The sequence below is a fragment of the Lynx rufus genome, unplaced genomic scaffold, assembly GCF_022079265.1.
Source record: "Lynx rufus isolate CCGP_SWC_20201006 ecotype Redwood Valley unplaced genomic scaffold, mLynRuf1.p SCAF_21, whole genome shotgun sequence".
Lineage (NCBI taxonomy): Eukaryota > Metazoa > Chordata > Mammalia > Carnivora > Felidae > Lynx > Lynx rufus.
In genome coordinates this window covers 11662603-11680097 of record NW_025814836.1, presented here as the reverse complement: position 1 = coordinate 11680097, position 17495 = coordinate 11662603, and the positions used below count along the sequence as shown (strand labels likewise).

Genomic DNA, 17495 nt, shown 5'->3' with positions numbered 1-17495 from the left:
TGTGAGCGAGGGACCCATGGATGGTTTGCACCAGCCAATCCCGGCCACTGCCCTCGGGGAGCTTCTGATGTGGCTGAAGTTTCTCTGGAAAAGAAACGTGCCTCCCTAGAAACACTTCTGGTGTCTGTGGTCTCACGGTGACATCTGGGCTGGCGTGAGCAAACCTGAAACAGATCTCTGCAGTGCAGGCTGGAACGGGCATGGCCCTTCTCTGAGCTTCAAGAAAGAGGCACATGCGTGTGGTTCCGGTGAGATCTTTACAACCCCCCCCCCCCGCCCCCCGAGTAACAGAAACTACACTAGGTTAAACAAACAAGCTCTGAAATTCGAGCTTTGGAAAATAACTACCTGTACCTCTTTAGATCTTTGTGCTTGAGGAACGCAGCACTTTCTCAGGCTTTCTATCACCTGGGCCCACAAAACAAGCCTGAGGTAGTCAAGGTCTGTGCGGTCGCCCTCTCCTCGAAGGAGAACACAGAAGGGACAGAAGCCAGCTCCCGGCCACAGGAGCATGGAGTGACAGGGGCAGCTCTCACACCCGTGGCCCCTGGGGCCCAGACAGGCCCCTCAACAAGAGTCAGGGTGGCGTCTGGGAGTTAGGAGCTGGCCGCACGTGCTTCTTCTGGGACTCCCAGGCCAGTCCTGCATCCAGCACGGTCCTCTTGGCTTCCTTCCTGGCCGGCTCGGCCCCACAGGCTCGCCCAAGCTGCCCTGCTTCTTCTTCCACTCCGCAGTCTTCATCACTCTTTGTCTGTTCCCGTTCTCCGCTGGTTCTCTCCTGAATCAGGAAAAAAAAAAGAAAAAATCAACAAAGCTCTCCAATGCTGGCTGGAACAAGCCCGCAGTGTCCTGGCCGGGCCCCTGCACTCACTGCGTGCTCAGATTCAGAACGGCTGAGCCGGGTTCCAACACCCCAGCCAGCCACAGGGACACTGTATTTTGTTCTTAAGATGCTCTGGACACGTATTTACTGATGGGAACATACTTCCTGAAGGGAACTGAAGAGCCCAGCCCATGGAGATCTGAGAAAGGGCAAAGCGAGAAGCACTACTTTAAAAGGTGGCACCCTTATGCTTGAGCACGTGGACCTCCCAAGATGCCTGCCCACGGGCGGGACGTCACACTGAACACCTCCTGCTTCCTCCAAAGGCCTTCGAGGTTTAAATGCAAAGTCAGGGATCCGCAAAGAGGCAAAGCACAATACTGTCAGTTCGGTGGCCTGGTAGAATCGTCAGTGAGCCAAATCTTCCATTGCAAACCAAGGAAAATGAAAGCCCCCTCCTCCGCCCGCTTTTCTAAAACAATCCAGCACTTACTGGGATAGATCATGCCTTTGGTGTCGCGTCTTCTATCCCAGTATCATCTACTTTCCAAAATAAACAGTACTGCCCACAAGTTGCAACTGTTAAGTTTGGGAGCTTAAAATCATTAATAATTCTTCAGGAATTCAAGAGCAAACACCCTTCTGTGGCCGAGAAGGGGCGTTATCAGAACTATCTTATACCGGCCAATGTCAGTCTTGGCTTCAGGAAGATGCCTCATGGAATCACATCACTTCAAAGCAGACCACTAAGGTGGACCACTAAGAAATACTTAGCAGCCATCCTTGTTGGTGGGTCTATTCTCTCACCACTCTGGGCTCCACAATGACCTAATGCCATATTCCATTTTGCAGCATCTGGGCTTAGAGGCGTGGAGGAGGAAAGAAAGAAATTTGTCCGCACATTTGCTCTGCTTGAAAGACACTGGTCCATGGCAGAATGTGAAATTCAGATTTTCCAATACTTCCTTCAGAGAGCAGGGTGACGCTGATTGCCACGTGTTCTCTGTTTAGTTCTGGCTTCGTTAGAGCTTGTGCAGCTCAGAGAAGGGGACCGTGAAGGGTCTAATTACGAAGGCCTCGCCTCATGCCGCAGCACAGAGACTCCGAGTGTGAATCAACAGCCCGCTGCCGTGGAGAAGCCCACAGCCAAGGTGGTGAGGGAGAGGCCTCGTGGGTTCAGAGCTTCGCTAAAACAAGCACAACGTGGGGCGCCTGGGTGGCGCAGTCGGTTAAGCGTCCGACTTCAGCCAGGTCACGATCTCGCGGTCCGCGAGTTCGAGCCCCGCGTCGGGCTCTGGGCTGATGGCTCAGAGCCTGGAGCCTGTTTCCGATTCTGTGTCTCCCTCTCTCTCTGCCCCTCCCCCGTTCATGCTCTGTCTCTCTCTGTCCCAAAAATAAATAAACGTTGAAAAAAAAATTTAAAAAAAAAAAAAAACAAGCACAACGTGATTGCTAAGAAAACAAGACACATTCCCAGAATGACACATTCACCACCGTACCTTCTTGCCTCCTTCACGACCAGACATTCTGGGTCCATCATCTGGAGAAGTCCGCCCACAACTGCTCACGTCCTCCTGGGAATTTCCTGGGTGTGCTGCCCTCCCCAAGCAAGAGAGTGGCATAAGCAAACGGAGGTGGCCCCGAGGGAGCAGACAATCAAAAGATTAACAGTACAGCAGAGACGCTTCCAAAAGTACTGATCACCACGACCCAATTCTATCCTCATGACCTTCACTGTGACACCTGCTACAGTGCCTTCTGGAGAAAAGGGAAACTTGCCAGGTTTGGGGAGACATGAAGCAATGGTTCTACTCAAGCATGTCTCCCATCCAGGTACTAAGCAGGCCCTTCCCTGCTTAGCTTCCAAGATCAGAGATTGGGAGTACAGCCGTAGGCACTACTCAAGCATTTCTGAGCTGGAATTCTTTTCTTCCAATTATCTGGACATTAAACGGAGTTAGGCTTGCAGAGCTATTCCTAGGCCCTTCTCTTTGCTCGCTGGAATTGTCACTCACAAGAGAACCCATAATCACCCTTGTTAATTCAGCCCTCCTCCCCCTTTCCAAATCAGACCGAACTTGGAAAGGATAACTTTGCTGTCCCACTGTGTACTTCCTACATCCCAAAATCCATACGTAGAGGTATGTGATGGGGGGGGGGCACTCAGATGCTTTAGGAAGAAAATAGTTTTCCAGTTGAGCTGAAAATGCGAACGAAACACATTTTTTCAAGTAAAAATAAATACATTATTGAAACGTTACCTATACAGGTAAATTTTAAAGTTTATTTACAGACTTTATAAATTAGCCAACTTTGGTTTGGCAAAATTGAATCCTAAGCAGTGAAAAACACCAGAGTACTTCAGGGCTCCCTTGGGAGTTTCTATATAATGCAGTAATGATTCCTCATGTACTTCTCTTTGCAAAAGTAAGCTCATAAATGAGTTCAGAGACTCAGCCTTATTCACTACTATATCCTTATCACCTCAACCAGTGGCCTGGCACCGGGAGATCCTCCATTAGAGTAATCTACTGAATGAATGAATGAGTGAATGAATGAATGAGAATGCATGAATGAATGAATCAGAGAATGAAGCAGACAACTCAGTATATTCTATACTTCCTGATGTGTGAAACTATCTTTTTATGCGTTACAGACTAAAGCGTGCTTGGTAACTATCAAATGTTTACTTGTATTTTATTCCTAACCAATAACAGTTCAATAATTTTTAAAAATGAATGCTCTAGGGGCGCCTGGGTGGCTCAGTCAGTTGAGCGCCCAGCTTCAGCTTGGGTCATGATCTCGCGGTCCGTGAGTTCGAGCCCCATGTCGGGCTCTGTGCTGAGCGCTCAGAGCCTGGAGCCTGTTTCAGATTCTGTGTCTCCCTCTCTCTGACCCTCTCCGTTCATGCTCCGACTCTCCCTGTCTCAAAAATAAATAAATGTTAAAAAAAAATGAATGCTCTAATTTGGAAGCACGAGGATAAGAATCCGAGAAGCAACCACACAGGTAGGTCACAGTAAGTTACCATCCAGGAGTTACTACCATATGGGACGCAGTAGGTGACAATGGCCGCTAGAGGGAGCCACACAACCTTTCAAAGAGCAGCATTAGGAAAAACCCGTCCAGGATGATGGTACTGCTATGCACTTCCCACCAGAGCTCACGCCGCCAAATTGCTGTAACTACCGCACTATGTCATGTCCAACTCACCAAAAAAAGCTGAGACAAGCTCAGAGCTGCAAGCATCAGATTTTTAGAAAAAGGACCCTGCCCGCCCCCCTCCCCCCCCCCCCCGCCCCCGGCCCCAGCTCAGAGTTCATTCACATCTTTTTATATACATACACCGTAGCTTTAAAAATTAAATGTAGTGGCTCAATCCGTTGAGCATCTGACTTCAGCTCAGGTCATGATCTCACAGTCCGTGAGTTCGAGCCCCGTGTCGGGCTCTGTGCCGACAGCTCAGAGCCTGGAGCCTGCTTCGGATTCTGTGTCTCCCTCTCTCTCTGCCCCTCCCCCATTCACACTCTTTCTCAAAAATAAAATAAAAACATAAAAAAATTAAAAAATTAAATGTAAATAAAATTCTTTTCCCTGTGGATAACAATTGAATCTATTAAAAACTCACCTGGGAAGAAAGCAACACTATAACCTAAACGATGAAAACAATGATTTTTAAAGCTGTGTGCAATTATTTCCTGCCTCCAGCCACATTTTTGTAAAAGAACACTCAACTGCTGGAGGATTCAATTTCATCTCCTCCAGTAAAGAAACTTAAGGCATGTGCAAGCTAACTGAGAAGTCACACCAGACAGAATTATGATCCTATTGGTCAAGTTTCAAAGGCTTCATATGTAACTGAGTGTAGGAAGGAAAAAAAAAATTCCCACAAACTCCTTCTCTCAAAAGTTCTGAAAACGCTGTAAATATTTTCAGGGCCATTATAAGCCACAGATGTTATCAACAGGCAAGATCGTGCAAACTTTAAAAGACCTCGTCCATAAATGACGCTGCTTCAAAAAATAGATTTTGAAACCCTGGAAAGGAGCACAAGTTAATTTCCCTTTGGAACATTGTAAAACGTCCATGCCTTACTTAGAATGTAAAAAACAATTGGCTCCCCCGGGCTTCTTGCTTACAGTTCTACTGCTACAGCGCATGAAACTGTAGGAGCCCTCCAAAATAACAGCCAGAAATAAAGAAACAAAAGATAGAACTTGAAAAGCAGAACAATTCAAGAAAGCAACTCTAAGAATAACGGGCTGGTTAAAAACTAAAATTAAATTAAATGGCTGTGTGACATTTCCAGGCAAAAGAAGATTCCAGAACCTGCACTGTGGGGTGACCTGTGGGAAAACCTAATGGGCTAACACAGATTTCCATGAAGGCAGACAGACTGTAAACTGAGAAAATGCAGAGCATCTGGGCTAATCTGTGATTGCATTTGCAGCCCCCCACTCACCAACCTGGAAAAAACCTGAAATGTCAATGCTGACAAAATTGTTACAAGATGAAGCTGGCTGGCTGAAAACCTTCCTGACTGAATTAAAATCCTGACTGCTGGCCCTGGGGGGACACAGAAGTTGTGGGTGAAACCGGGAACTAGCCATGATTTATGCAGGGAGTGAAAAGATCATAATTTAGCATTTTTTTAATTATATAGTTTTAATTATCTAATTATATCCTGATCATAACGATGACCCTTCTTCCTTCAAAGGACTCCAAGCATGCTTCTGGAACACTCCCCGTGCAAGTTCCCTCATTTGCTGTTTTAAAGAGAGAGTTGGCAAATCTCACAGTGAGTTAAAGTGACAGGTCTGGCATCTGACTTCCAGCTCAGTTTCCTGTGACCAGACCACACCAACTCAGCTCTTGAAATAACCCCAGCGGAATTCTCCTCCGAGGGAAGCAGTCTCCCCAATTATGCGAACACGTTCTCCCACTGCTTACCCCCCTCCAGCCTGTGCAATTTCCACATTATTTCCACATTCTGATATGCAACACTTTTTTTTTTCCTTCATTCCCAGCCAAGGAGCTGCAACATCCAAGACACAAAGGCCAAGTCCACGTGGGAGCTGCAGGCTCATTTGTGACGTTTCTTGATAAACCCACGCAGCTGGTCAGCTTAGTGCATGGGGATCCGGGCAAGCTCCCCTTTCATTTCTAACTGTGGATGCCACAGGGCAAGTCACTTAACCGCCTCATTAGGATCACAGTCACAGCCCTACCATGGCCTGCTTCCCAGGTGCCTGGTCACCCCATTAATATCTGCAGAGATCCATTAAGCCTTCTAGCTGAAAGGCACCATAAAAGCAAAACCTATCATTGTTATCATCAATAAACTCCAAGACGCTCTTCCCTGTCACGACCTAACGTAAATCAGTTACCCACGTGGAAAGCTCACGGAGGCCTAATGAGCTACCTACAGCCTGGGAAATGGCATTTGATGTTGACAGGAGCTTTCTTCCCCAGGGGCGGGGAAGGAACTTAAAACTGTTAGACCCTCCTGAGCCTCCCACCCACACACAGCACCTGCAGCCTGAAAGGGTTTGCCGGGATTCAGCCCTGCCCTCCAAGGCCCTCTCCCTGAGCACTGAGCTGAGAACCAACAGCAATGTGCAATCCATCCCGGGGGGAGTGCAATCCATCCCCGACGTGGGAGAGGAGGAAGGCACACTGTCAAAAAGCAACTTGGGGAACCAGACACAAGTGAATCTGGTCTTCCCACCCCATCTCCCCTTGGGACCCTCTGCCCGTTCTCATTGCTTGAAAACACCCTCCATCAAAACCCTGCCGGCAAACACACCGTGGTGCTATAACAACCTCAAACTGAAGACAATGCCTGTCTATAACAGGGACTGCCCAAATAAACACCTCCATACAGCAGCTTACTATGCTGCCAATAAAAAGGGCGGGGACAAAGTACTCATTTGCAGAACGCTGTCTCTGCAATGCTACCACTTACGTATGCCTGCCATCTCCCCCAAGGGAAGGAGGGGGTGCATGGAAGCCTTGCTCTTCAAGGTAAACCCTTGTGTGGCCTTCCAATTTTTAACCAGGTGCACACATTAGACCTCTTCTGGGTTTCAGTGATCCCTTCGAGTTATAAACAGGGAGCCGCTCTGTCCCAGGGAGCTTCTGATTTAGTTAGATTGGAGATCTTCATCAAAGTCCAGAAGATGTGGCTCATTCGGGAAAGCAAGGTAGACCAAGGACAAGAAGCCACGACCCCGGAGGCGCCTGGGTGGCTCAGTCGGTTGAGCGTCTGACTCGGTATCAGCTCAGGTCCTGATCCCACCATTTGTGAGATCAAGTCCCACACTGGGCTCTGAGCTGATAGTGCACAGCCTGCTTGGGATTCTCTCCCTCCCTCTCTCTCTCTCTCAAAATAAATAAACATTTTTAAAAAGAAATAAACAAGAAGGCACCACCCTGGTCTCACTCCCTCCTCTGTTCTTGCAACAATAAACATAACACCTGCCCGGGCCTGACTCCATCCGTATGCATTAACCTGTGCTTCAAAGGGCACTTTATTCGCTGTGACTCACGGTCTGGAAGTCTTGACTGTTGCAGTTGAACCTTCAGCCAGATGCTGCCTCGCTGGCCCCAGGCTCCTGGGGGCTCCACCTCCCACAGGCGACCCCGCTCCTCCGGATGGGCCAACAGGAACTTCCTGCACACTGAGGATGTGCAAGAGTGAGCCAGGAAGGCCCGCCCCCTCTGCGTCTCAGGGGCGAGCACTTCCGGTTCCAGCCAAGGCCCCGCCCCACCCTGGCTCTGCTCTGTTTCTGCTGCAGGGGCGCCAGTGTTTGGCCTCCTCAGCTGTCACCCCTCATGCTCCCGCTTTCACCCAACCCATCTTAGCTGGGGCCACTATAACAAAGCACCACACGTTGGGGGGCTCCGACAACAGACTTCCACTGTCTAACGTGGTGGGGGCGGGAAGTCCCACGGCCAGGCATGGGCAGAGGCTTGCAGATGGCTGCCTTCCCACAGTGGCGTCGCATGACCTTCCCTCTGCACCCATCCGTGTCCCAGGCTCCTCTTTTATAAATAAGAACCACTTCTTAAGAATCTATTGGATCAGGGCCCCACTCCTATGACCTCATTAAATTCTAATTGCCTCTTTAAAGGCCCCACCTCCACGTATAGTCACATGGAGGGTAAGCTTTCAACATAAGACTTCGGGGGACCCAATCAGCCCTTAACATCCCCCAACACTGTCCTCTCCTCGGGCACTGTCCCTCCTTATCCTGAGCCTCCCCAGCCCTCCTCTCCCACAGAACTTCCAGCTCATCCTCTGCAGATGCCTTGATTCCAGTCACCTCAAGGCTTAAAGACTTCTATGTCCGCATTCACAGGGTGAGAATTTTCTCCGGGCAGTGCCCCAAGCCCAGCCAAATGGGCAGCTGCTCCTGGTCCCGCAGGTGCCCATGGGGACCCCGTCAGGCCCTCCCCTCATACGTCCCAGCCGGGGGCAACAGCACAGATGGAAACCTCCAGAGGGTGAAACTAAGTATTCAGAAAGTGTAAGCCAAACTAGCAGAGTGCTAGATAGAATGTTCTGCTCTCCTATCTTGACAAATATAACTTCATAACAACAGGGAAAGCCAGTTTCAAATTTAGAATTCTTGGACTCCTTGGAGTTTTGCACCAGAATGTGGCAATACTGAGGGAGCTGCCCCCCCCCCCGACAGACGGCCCACCCGCTTCTCCTTCTACCCCAGCCCCACACACGTACACAGCAAGGGGCCTGTGAATGCAAATGTGAACACCACGCCCACACTTCACCCACATCCCACCAACGCCTGTCCCTAGGGTCTAAAGGTATGCAAACTGGTGGCACGGTCCACCCTTATGCGCAGACCCAAGGATGGGGTCCACTCGGGCCCTCACACCACTGGCAGGAACCCAGGGGTCCTGGTACCCTGAGTCAGCTTAGAAGGAGTGGTCTGGACCCAGGAAGGACGATACTCTTGCACCCACAGACTCCTCACACCACGGAGAGAAACGCAGCTGCAAGAGGGCTTTAAAGCATAGGGCTCTGGCCTGCCCTTTGAACGCAAGAAGGAATCCTACCGGTTATGGGGCGCCTGGGTGGCTCAGTCGATTAAGTGTCTGACTTCAGCTCAGGTCATGATCTCACGGTTCGTGAGTTTGAGCCCCACATCGGGCTCTGTGCTGACAGCTCGGAGCCTGGAGCCTGCTTCAGATTCTGTGTCTCTGTCTCTCTCTGCCCCTCCCCCACTCATTCACTGTCTCTCTGTCTCCCAAAAATAAAAACATTAAAAAAAAAAAAAAAGCCAGTCAGTAAAGTGTGCAGGTGGCACACACCTGAACCCAGTCCTGAACCTCCAGCTGCTTCTTTCTCCATGTTCTACCTGTTCACATACATGCCCAGGTACAGTCAGGGGTGACATAAAAGCCTGAGGCCCCAACATCCTCAGCTGGGCAGCTCAAACCCCCGAGACACGATGCGTGCTTCAGATCAGCACCTTCTTATTTTCTTTCTCTATGGGGCAGAGATAGAAAAGGGAAAAGCAGGGGGGTGCCTGGGTGACTCAGTCAGTTAGGCATCCAACTTCAGCTCAGGTCATGATCTCAGAGTTTGTGGGCTCGAGCCCCGCGTCAGGATCTGTGCTGACAACTCAGCCTAGAGCCTGCTTCGGACTCTGTGTCTCCCTCTCTCTCTCTGCCCCTCCCCCACTCGCATTCTGCATCTCTCAAAAATAAATAAACATTAAAAAAAAGAAAGAAAGAAAAAGGAGAGCAGCGATCCACAAGACCCTGCAAGGGTACCTGCAGTGCTGGCTCTGGGGTGCCCTCCCCCCTCCGTGGAGACTGATACTTCCCTAGGGAAACCTGAGGTGGCCACATTGAGAGGCCAATGCACTCAAACAAAGGTCTCGGAGCTGATGCAAAAATTAGGAGAGAGAGAGGACAGGCATGTGGTTCTGGAACTTTGCAACACCTCAAAGTGAGCAACACAGTACAGGAATCCTGGAATGCTCTTTGCAGAAATTCAAGGCTCTTCAGAGTTTAATTATAGACCATGAGTTTGGAAATATAAAGAAATGACTAAACCTACTTGAAAATATGTTTTCACCTGCTTTTCTTAGGACTTTAGAGCAACAGAAGTTTCCTTACCTTCCCTACGTTTTCTCTCTTATCTCTTGATCTCCCCATACCATAATGGTACTGGAAACTCAGTACTAAGGGCCCAAAAACATCTGTATGACAAGAAGTGAAACAGTACCCAAGGTGGAAGGGGTGTACTTCACAGCAGGGGTGTGGGGAACCTAGAGAGATGCTCACCAGAATCTGCCCCCCTTACTGACTTGGAACGTAATGTTTAACACCAGGGCTTGTTTCATTTCCTCTGAAAAAAATATACATATAAGGATTTCTCTTCCAGAACGTGAAAAGGGATTGTGATAGCTCATTTTAAGTGTCAACTTGACTGAGCCAGGGGGTGCCCAGATATTTGGTCAGACATTATTCGGGGTGTGCCCGTGAAGGCGTTTGGGATGAGATGAACATTTGAATCAACAGACTGAGTAAAGCAGATTGCCTTCCCTCATGTGGGTGGGCCTCATCCAATCAGTTGAAGGCCTGAATATAGAGGGAAAAGGCTGACCCTCCCACAAGTAAAAGGGAACTCCTGCCTGTCTGGTGAGCTGGGACATGGGTCTTTTGCTGCCTTTGGATTTGACCCAAAAACTTTTTGTTGGCTTTTCTTGGGTCTGGAGCCTGGCAGAATTTGCACCGTTATGACACCATCGGCTCTCCTGAGTCTCCAGCTTGCTAACTGCAGATCTTGGGAGTCTCAGTCTCCACACCATGTGAGCCAATTCCTTATAATAAATCTCTCGTGTGTGTGTGTGTGTGTGTGTGTGTGTGTGTGTGTGTATACCCTATTGGTTCTGTTTCTCTGGAGAACCTTGACCAGTACGGGGACTCAGTAGGGTAAGAATGGAAGAAGGGGACTGTCTTCTGCAGCAAGAGCTACGAGGTACTTGGGGGCTCAGTGCGGTCAGAGCTTGCCTTTGCACTCCAGCTGCCCTCCCAGACAAAGCTCCTGGGTTCCCTTTCAGCGTCTAGCTGAAAGGACTAAGTCATGGGCTCTAAGCATCAAGTGAAACCGCAAAGGCCCTCTGAGCGCCCAGCAGGTGCACTTCTCTGGATTCTGCTTCTCTCTGACGCCATGTTTTTTATTATTTCTAAATCCAGTTATTTCTAGGGCTGGGAAAGCCTCCCCGCCCCCCCCCCGGTGCCACAGCATAAAGTCTCATCTGTGCTGAAGCAACGGGAGATTTCTCAGGAGGAAGAGAAAACCCACATGCAGAGAGTGTCAAGGAACCTGCCTCTCCGGAACCACCTAGAACGCACGTGTTATCCATCACCGTTGCCCATACGTTTCCGCCTGACACAAAGCGGGTTTACCTTTGAACATGGCGGGAGAAATCGGCCAACTGACGCCCAGAGCCTCGTCCTCACGGAACGTCTCACAGAAGTCCTGCAGCATGGCCGTGCCCAGGCCCTGGCGGCGGTAAGTCCTCCTGACAAACACGGTGTCGAAGACGGGGAGCAGGTAGCATGCACCCGGGCCATCACCACACAGGCTGCCTGCAGGGAAAGGAAGAGACAGGCGCCGTCCCAGGCTTGCACCAAGCTGCCAGGGCCCTGCGGGACTCCCACACAGCCGGGTCACTGGTACCACCTAGAAGGGCTCACATCACTAAGACAAAAGAGCAGATCATCCCAAACCACCAGTTCTCCAGCCGACTGACCAGCCCACATGTTATCGATCACGAGGAGTGCAGCCCCCAGACTGCTGTACCGAAATGAAAAGCAAACGCAGGTGAATGTGCCCTTCACGCACCCAAGACCCTCAGATGCCGCCCACGCTGTGCAGAGTTCACAGAGACGCTGGAAGCCAATGAGGGGCATCTGGACATCAAGGTTTTCTGTGAACCCAAGGGATATGGGCTGGGAGACCCACCCAACACATGTCTAGGGCATGGACTTGTTTCAGTAACTCTAACAAGCAGTCATCGTGTCCAATTAAGACAGAGTGCATTTAGGGGCACCTGGGTGGCTCAGGCGGTTAAGCATCCGACTTCGGCTCAGGTCATGATCTCACGGTCTGTGAGTTCGAGCCCCGCGTCGGGCTCTGTGCTGACAGCTCAGAGCCTGGAGCCTGCTTCGGATTCTGTGTCTCCCTCTCTCTCTATTCCTCCCCTGCTTGCTCTCTCTCTTAAAAATAAAGATAAAAAAAAAAAAAAGACAATGTGCATTTACCCCAAGCAGACTAAGTCCTGCCTCCCCTACAACATCAGTGACCTTGCTATAGCAGAGCAAGAGGGGCCACAGTTGGCACCCTTCCCACCTTTCCATCCTGAACTGAACTTCACTGCAACCAGCACCAATACCAGCACAGTTGCTGTTTCTGCAAAAGGAATTTGGCCTTGGCCTTGGCCTTGGCCTTGCAAGTTCACCTGCATTGTCACCCTAACCAGAAAATCAATGCTACACAGAGCCTACTACATCACCTGTCTTCCAAACGTACAGATGCCTGCACCCTAGATGCACGAAAACCCAGGAAAAGAAGTATGGAGCATATTCAGCTCCTATTGGAAGAAATTTTTGTCCCTGTCAAGAATCAGATGGTGGGTAATTTCCCAAGTGAAAAAACTGACTCCGATTCTGATCAGCCAGACTGAGTTGCAGGGATACATGCTACTGTAGTGAACTGCTTGCAGAAAATGAGCACAATTATTCCCCTTCCTATATCCACATCACATTACATGTGATTCTGAAGCACCTCCCATCAAAAATGGGGCCTGGCTTCATGGGGTCCAGTGCCCCTCTACTATTCTTTCTCAGATCCCTGCTACTCACTCTAAGAACGCAACTGGATTAGCCTGCCACCATAACAGAAACGTGGCCTGGGCACCCTTGTGGTCCCAGCAAACATCTAGCCAGTCCCATGGAGCAGAGCCACCTACCACCCATCCCACCCAGCTGAGCCTCAGCAAAACTGTCATCCAAAAGAATGGTGAGCTGAACAGTTGATTTTGTGACAAAAATGAATGAAGAAGTAATCTGAGGCCAGTGATGAACACCACCCAATTCACTTGAGATGGTTAAGTATAAAGTATTTGAATTTCACCCTCAATGTTCCTGAAATGACAGTACAAACTTAGGTTGGAATTCTGCAGTTGCCAACTTTTATATTGAGGAGAACAACATTCCCCAAATGGTAGTCTTCCAAAGCTGAGAAACATTAAAATTACATAAAGATACAATTCCTTTAAAAAAAAGAGTCAATATTGGGGCGCCTGGGTGGCTCAGTCAGTTGAGCCTCCGACTTCGGCTCAGGTCATGATCTCACGGTCTGTGAGTTCGAGCCCCGCGTCGGGCTCTGTGCTGACAGCTCAAGGCCTGGAGCCTGATTCTGATTCTGTGTCTCCCTCTCTCTCTTCCCTTCCCCTGCTCATGCTCTGTCTCTCTCTGTCTCAAAAATAAAAACATTTAAAAAAAAAGAGTCAATATTTAGGGATATATTTAATAAAAGGAGCATAAGCCTTGAACACTGAAAAACTACAAAACATGGTTAAGGGAAATTAAAGAAAGGTAATAAGTGGGGAAATACCATGTTCATGGATTGGATGACTCAATACTGTTAAGATGGCAGTTCTTCCCAAACTGATCTGTAAGTTCGACACCAGTCCTATCAAAATCTCAGCAGGCATTTTTGTGGACATTGGCAAGCTGATACTAAAACTGACATGAAATGCAAAGTCTCTACAATAAGCAACCCAGTTTTGAAAAAGAGCAAAGTTGGAGATTTTACACTACCCAATTTCAAGGTTTCTTATAAAATCAAGGCAATCAAGTCAGTGGGATACAGGTGTAAGGACAGGCATGTGTATCAATGGAACAGAAATGAGTCAAGAAATAAATTCTTATACTTTTAATTTCAACGATGTTGCCCTTTTCCAATGAGAAGACAGTCTTTTCAACAAATTGTGGTGGTATGACTGGATGTCAATAAGCCAAGAACAAAAAAAAAAAAAAAAAAACCAGGAAGAAGAAGCTGGAACACAACAGCCAGTCCAGAATTAGACCCACACAAATATAGTCAACTGATCTTTGACAAAGGAGCAAAGTAAAGTCACTGAAGAAAGGACAGTCTCAATAAGTGACACCGGACAACTTGATATCCACATGGAAAAAAAAACCAATCTAGACACACACCTTAAATACTTCAAAATTTTTAACTTAAAATGAATCACAGCATAAATATAAAATGCAAAACTACAAACCTCCTAGAAAATACACAAGAGAATATCCAGATGACCTTGGGTTTTGTAACATATTTTTTACATACAACACAAAAGGCATGATCCAGGAGAGAAAAAATTGGCAAGCTGAATTTCATTAAAATTAAAATTTGCTGGGGCACCGGGGTGGCCCAGTTGGTTAAGCATCCGACTCTTGATTTCAGCCCAGGTCATGATCTCATGGTTTGTGAGTTCGAGCCCCACATCAGGCTCTCTAGTGTCAGTGCTGAGTCTGCTTCAGATCCTCTGTCTCTCTCTCTGCCCCTCTCCCACTCTCACTCTCCCTCTCTCAAAAATAAATAGTGCACTTATTTAAAAAAAATTAGGGGCGCCTGGGTGGCACAGTCGGTTAGGCGTCCGACTTCAGCCAGGTCACGATCTCGCGGTCCGTGAGTTCGAGCCCCGCGTCGGGCTCTGGGCTGATGGCTCAGAGCCTGGAGCCTGTTTCCGATTCTGTGTCTCCCTCTCTCTGCCCCTCCCCCGTTCATGCTCTGTCTCTCTCTGTCCCAAAAATAAATAAACGTTGAAAAAAAAAAAATTAAAAAAAAAAAATTAAAATTTGCTGCCCAAATTTTTGACATGTGAAAGACGATGTCAAAAGAATGAAAAGACAAGGCACAAACTGGGAAAAAATATTTGCAAAAGGCACATTTGTCTGATAAAGGACTGTTATCAAAAATATATGAAGAGCTTTTAAAACTCAACAATAAGAAAACAACGTGATTTAAAAGTGGGCCAAAAATCTTGATAGATACCTCATCAACAAAGCTATTACATATGGCAGGTAAGGATATCGAAAGATGCTCCACATCATATGTCATCAGGCAAATGCAAATTAAAACAATGAGATATCACTGCACACCTACCAGAATGGCCAAAACCCAAAACACTGTCAACACCAAATGCTGCTAAGGATGTGGAGCAATGGGAACTCTCATTCATTGCTGGTGGGAATGCAAAATGGTACAGCAACCCTGGATGAGTTTGGTGGTTTTACAAAAGCAAACAGGACTTGCTCCATATGATCCTTCAATTGTGCCCCTTGATATTTATCTGAAGGAGTTGAGAACCTGCACATGAACATTCACGGCACCTATATTCATAATGGCCAAAAACTGGAAGTAACCAAGATATCCTTCAATATGTGAATGGATAAATAAACTATGGCACATCCAGATAATGGAATATGATTCCATGCCGAAAAGAAATAAGCTATCAAGCAAAAAAAAAAAAAAAAAAAAAAAGACATGGGGAAACCTTAAGGCATATTACTTAAGGAAAAGTCCCAATCTGAAAAAGTCTACATACTGTACAATTACACCAGTTATATGACATTCTGGAAAAGGCAACACTATGAAGGCAGCAAAAAGATCAGTGGTTGTTAAGAGGCTGTGGGGAGGGAGCCATGAATAGAGGGAGCATGGGGGTTTTCAGGGCAATGACGCTTGTACGACGCTACAAGGATAGAGAAACATCCTTCTGCATTTGTCAAAACCCATAGATTATACAACATAAGTAATGAACACTAATGTAAACTATGGGCTTTAGTTAATAATAATGTATTCTTATGGACTGAACGGCGTCTCTTATATTGAAGCCCAACCCCGAGTACCTCAGAATGTGACTGTATCTGGAGACACAGACTTTACGAGATAATGAAGTTGGGGCACCTGGGTGCCTCGGTCAGTTAAGCGTCCAACTTCGGCTCAGGTCATGATCTCACAGTTCATGAGTTCGAGCCCCGCGTCGGGCTCTATGCTGACAGCTCAGAGCCTGGAGCCTGCTTTGAATTCCGTGTCTCCCTCTCTCTCTGCTCTTCCCCACTCATGCTCTGTCTCTCTCTCCTTCAAAAACAAATAAAAACATTAAAAAAATGTTTTTAAAGAGGTAATGAAGTTAAAGCAAGGTCTTTTGAGTGAGCTCTCATCCAATTTGACCAGCGTCTTTATAAGAAGAGGAAATTTGGACACGCAGAGAGATGTGCACACATAGAGGAACGACTGTGTGAGGACACAGCAAGGAAATGGCCACCTACAAGCTAAGGAGGGAGGCTTCAGAAGAAACCAAACCTGCCAACACCTTGATCTTGGACTTCCAGCCTCAAAAACTGTGAGAAAATTACTTTCTATTGTTTGAGCCACCCAGTCTGTGGTATTTGGTTATGGCAGTCTAGCCAACTAATACGTGCACCAACATTAGTTTATGAATTGTAACCAATGCATCACAATATGTTAATAATGGTGTGTGTGTGTGTGTGTGTGTGTGTGTGTGTGTGTGTGGAGGAGGGTGGGGGGATATGGGAGAACTCTGTACTTTCTCAATTTTCCTGTAAACCTAAAACTGCTCTTAAAAAAAGCCTATTAATGTTTTTAATGTACTAGGTATTTTTAAAAATTAAGTTGGACGCTTACCTCATATCACAAAAATTAATTCAAGATGGATCTAGGCATAAATATAAGTTAAAACTATACAGCTTTCAGGGGTGCCTGCGTGGCTCAGTTGGTTAAGCATCCAACTCTTGGTTTCAGCTCAGGTCATGATCTCACATTTTGTGGGATCGAGCCCCATGTCAGCGCGGAGCTTGCTTGGGATTTTCGCCCTGTCTCTCTGTCCCTCCCCTGCTCACTCATTCATTCTCTCTCTCTCTCTCTCTCTCTCTCTCAAAATAAATAAATAAACTTAAAAAAAAACTATAAACCTTTCAGAAGAAAATAAAAAAGAAAACCATCACAGAGTTCTGAGGGAGTCAGAGAGTTCTTAAATTCAATACCAGAAGCACAATCAATTGACAAATCTGACTTCATCGAAATTCACTTTTGTACTTCAAAGGAAACTGTAGGGAAGTGTTTACGAATCACATTTCTGATAAAAAAAAAAAAAAGACATATCCAGACTATATAAAGAACAGTTATAATTCAACAAAAAGAAAATAAACAACCAATTAAAAATGGACACATGAAACACTACAGTTTCAGGGATCATTTAAGTCTCTCGGAACATGCGGAGTAGCCTTGATCAGTGACAACCAAGGCAATTATTTGCTGAGAACACTTGCATTTGATTTAGGACTTCAGATCGGTGGCCATTTGCTGGAAGAGTACAAGGAAAACATTGAATTCCTAAAGCTACTTAGAATCGGATGCCTTTGTGTTCAGGGATAGGTAACTCTTACCTAACCGAGTTGAATGTTTGTTTCAGTGCCATATGGAATAACGACTCTCAGTGGCTTCCCCCTCCCCCCATTTTTTTTTTTCTGGAAACATGTGAGACACAATGTCTGCTGTTCCCAGCTATCTTTCTTGGCTCCTTTTGGTCATTCTCTCAAT

The 17495-nt window shown here is 47.2% G+C and overlaps 1 protein-coding gene across 3 annotated transcripts in view; it reads right to left on the bottom strand.

Moving 5' to 3' along the window:
* Positions 1–275: 275 nt before the first annotated feature.
* LOC124517232 (protein FAM169B-like) overlaps positions 276–17495 on the bottom strand; it is an 88352-nt gene continuing 71132 nt past the window's right edge. For 2 of the 3 annotated variants that reach the window (XM_047086531.1, XM_047086532.1), the window contains 4 exons: positions 11267–11449; positions 7372–7503; positions 2323–2417; positions 276–778 (listed from right to left, as the gene is read on the bottom strand). In XM_047086531.1, coding sequence (XP_046942487.1) covers positions 578–778; positions 2323–2417; positions 7372–7503; positions 11267–11449 — 611 coding nt within the window. In that variant the 3' untranslated portion in view covers positions 276–577. The other variant, XM_047086533.1, reaches the window with a different exon arrangement.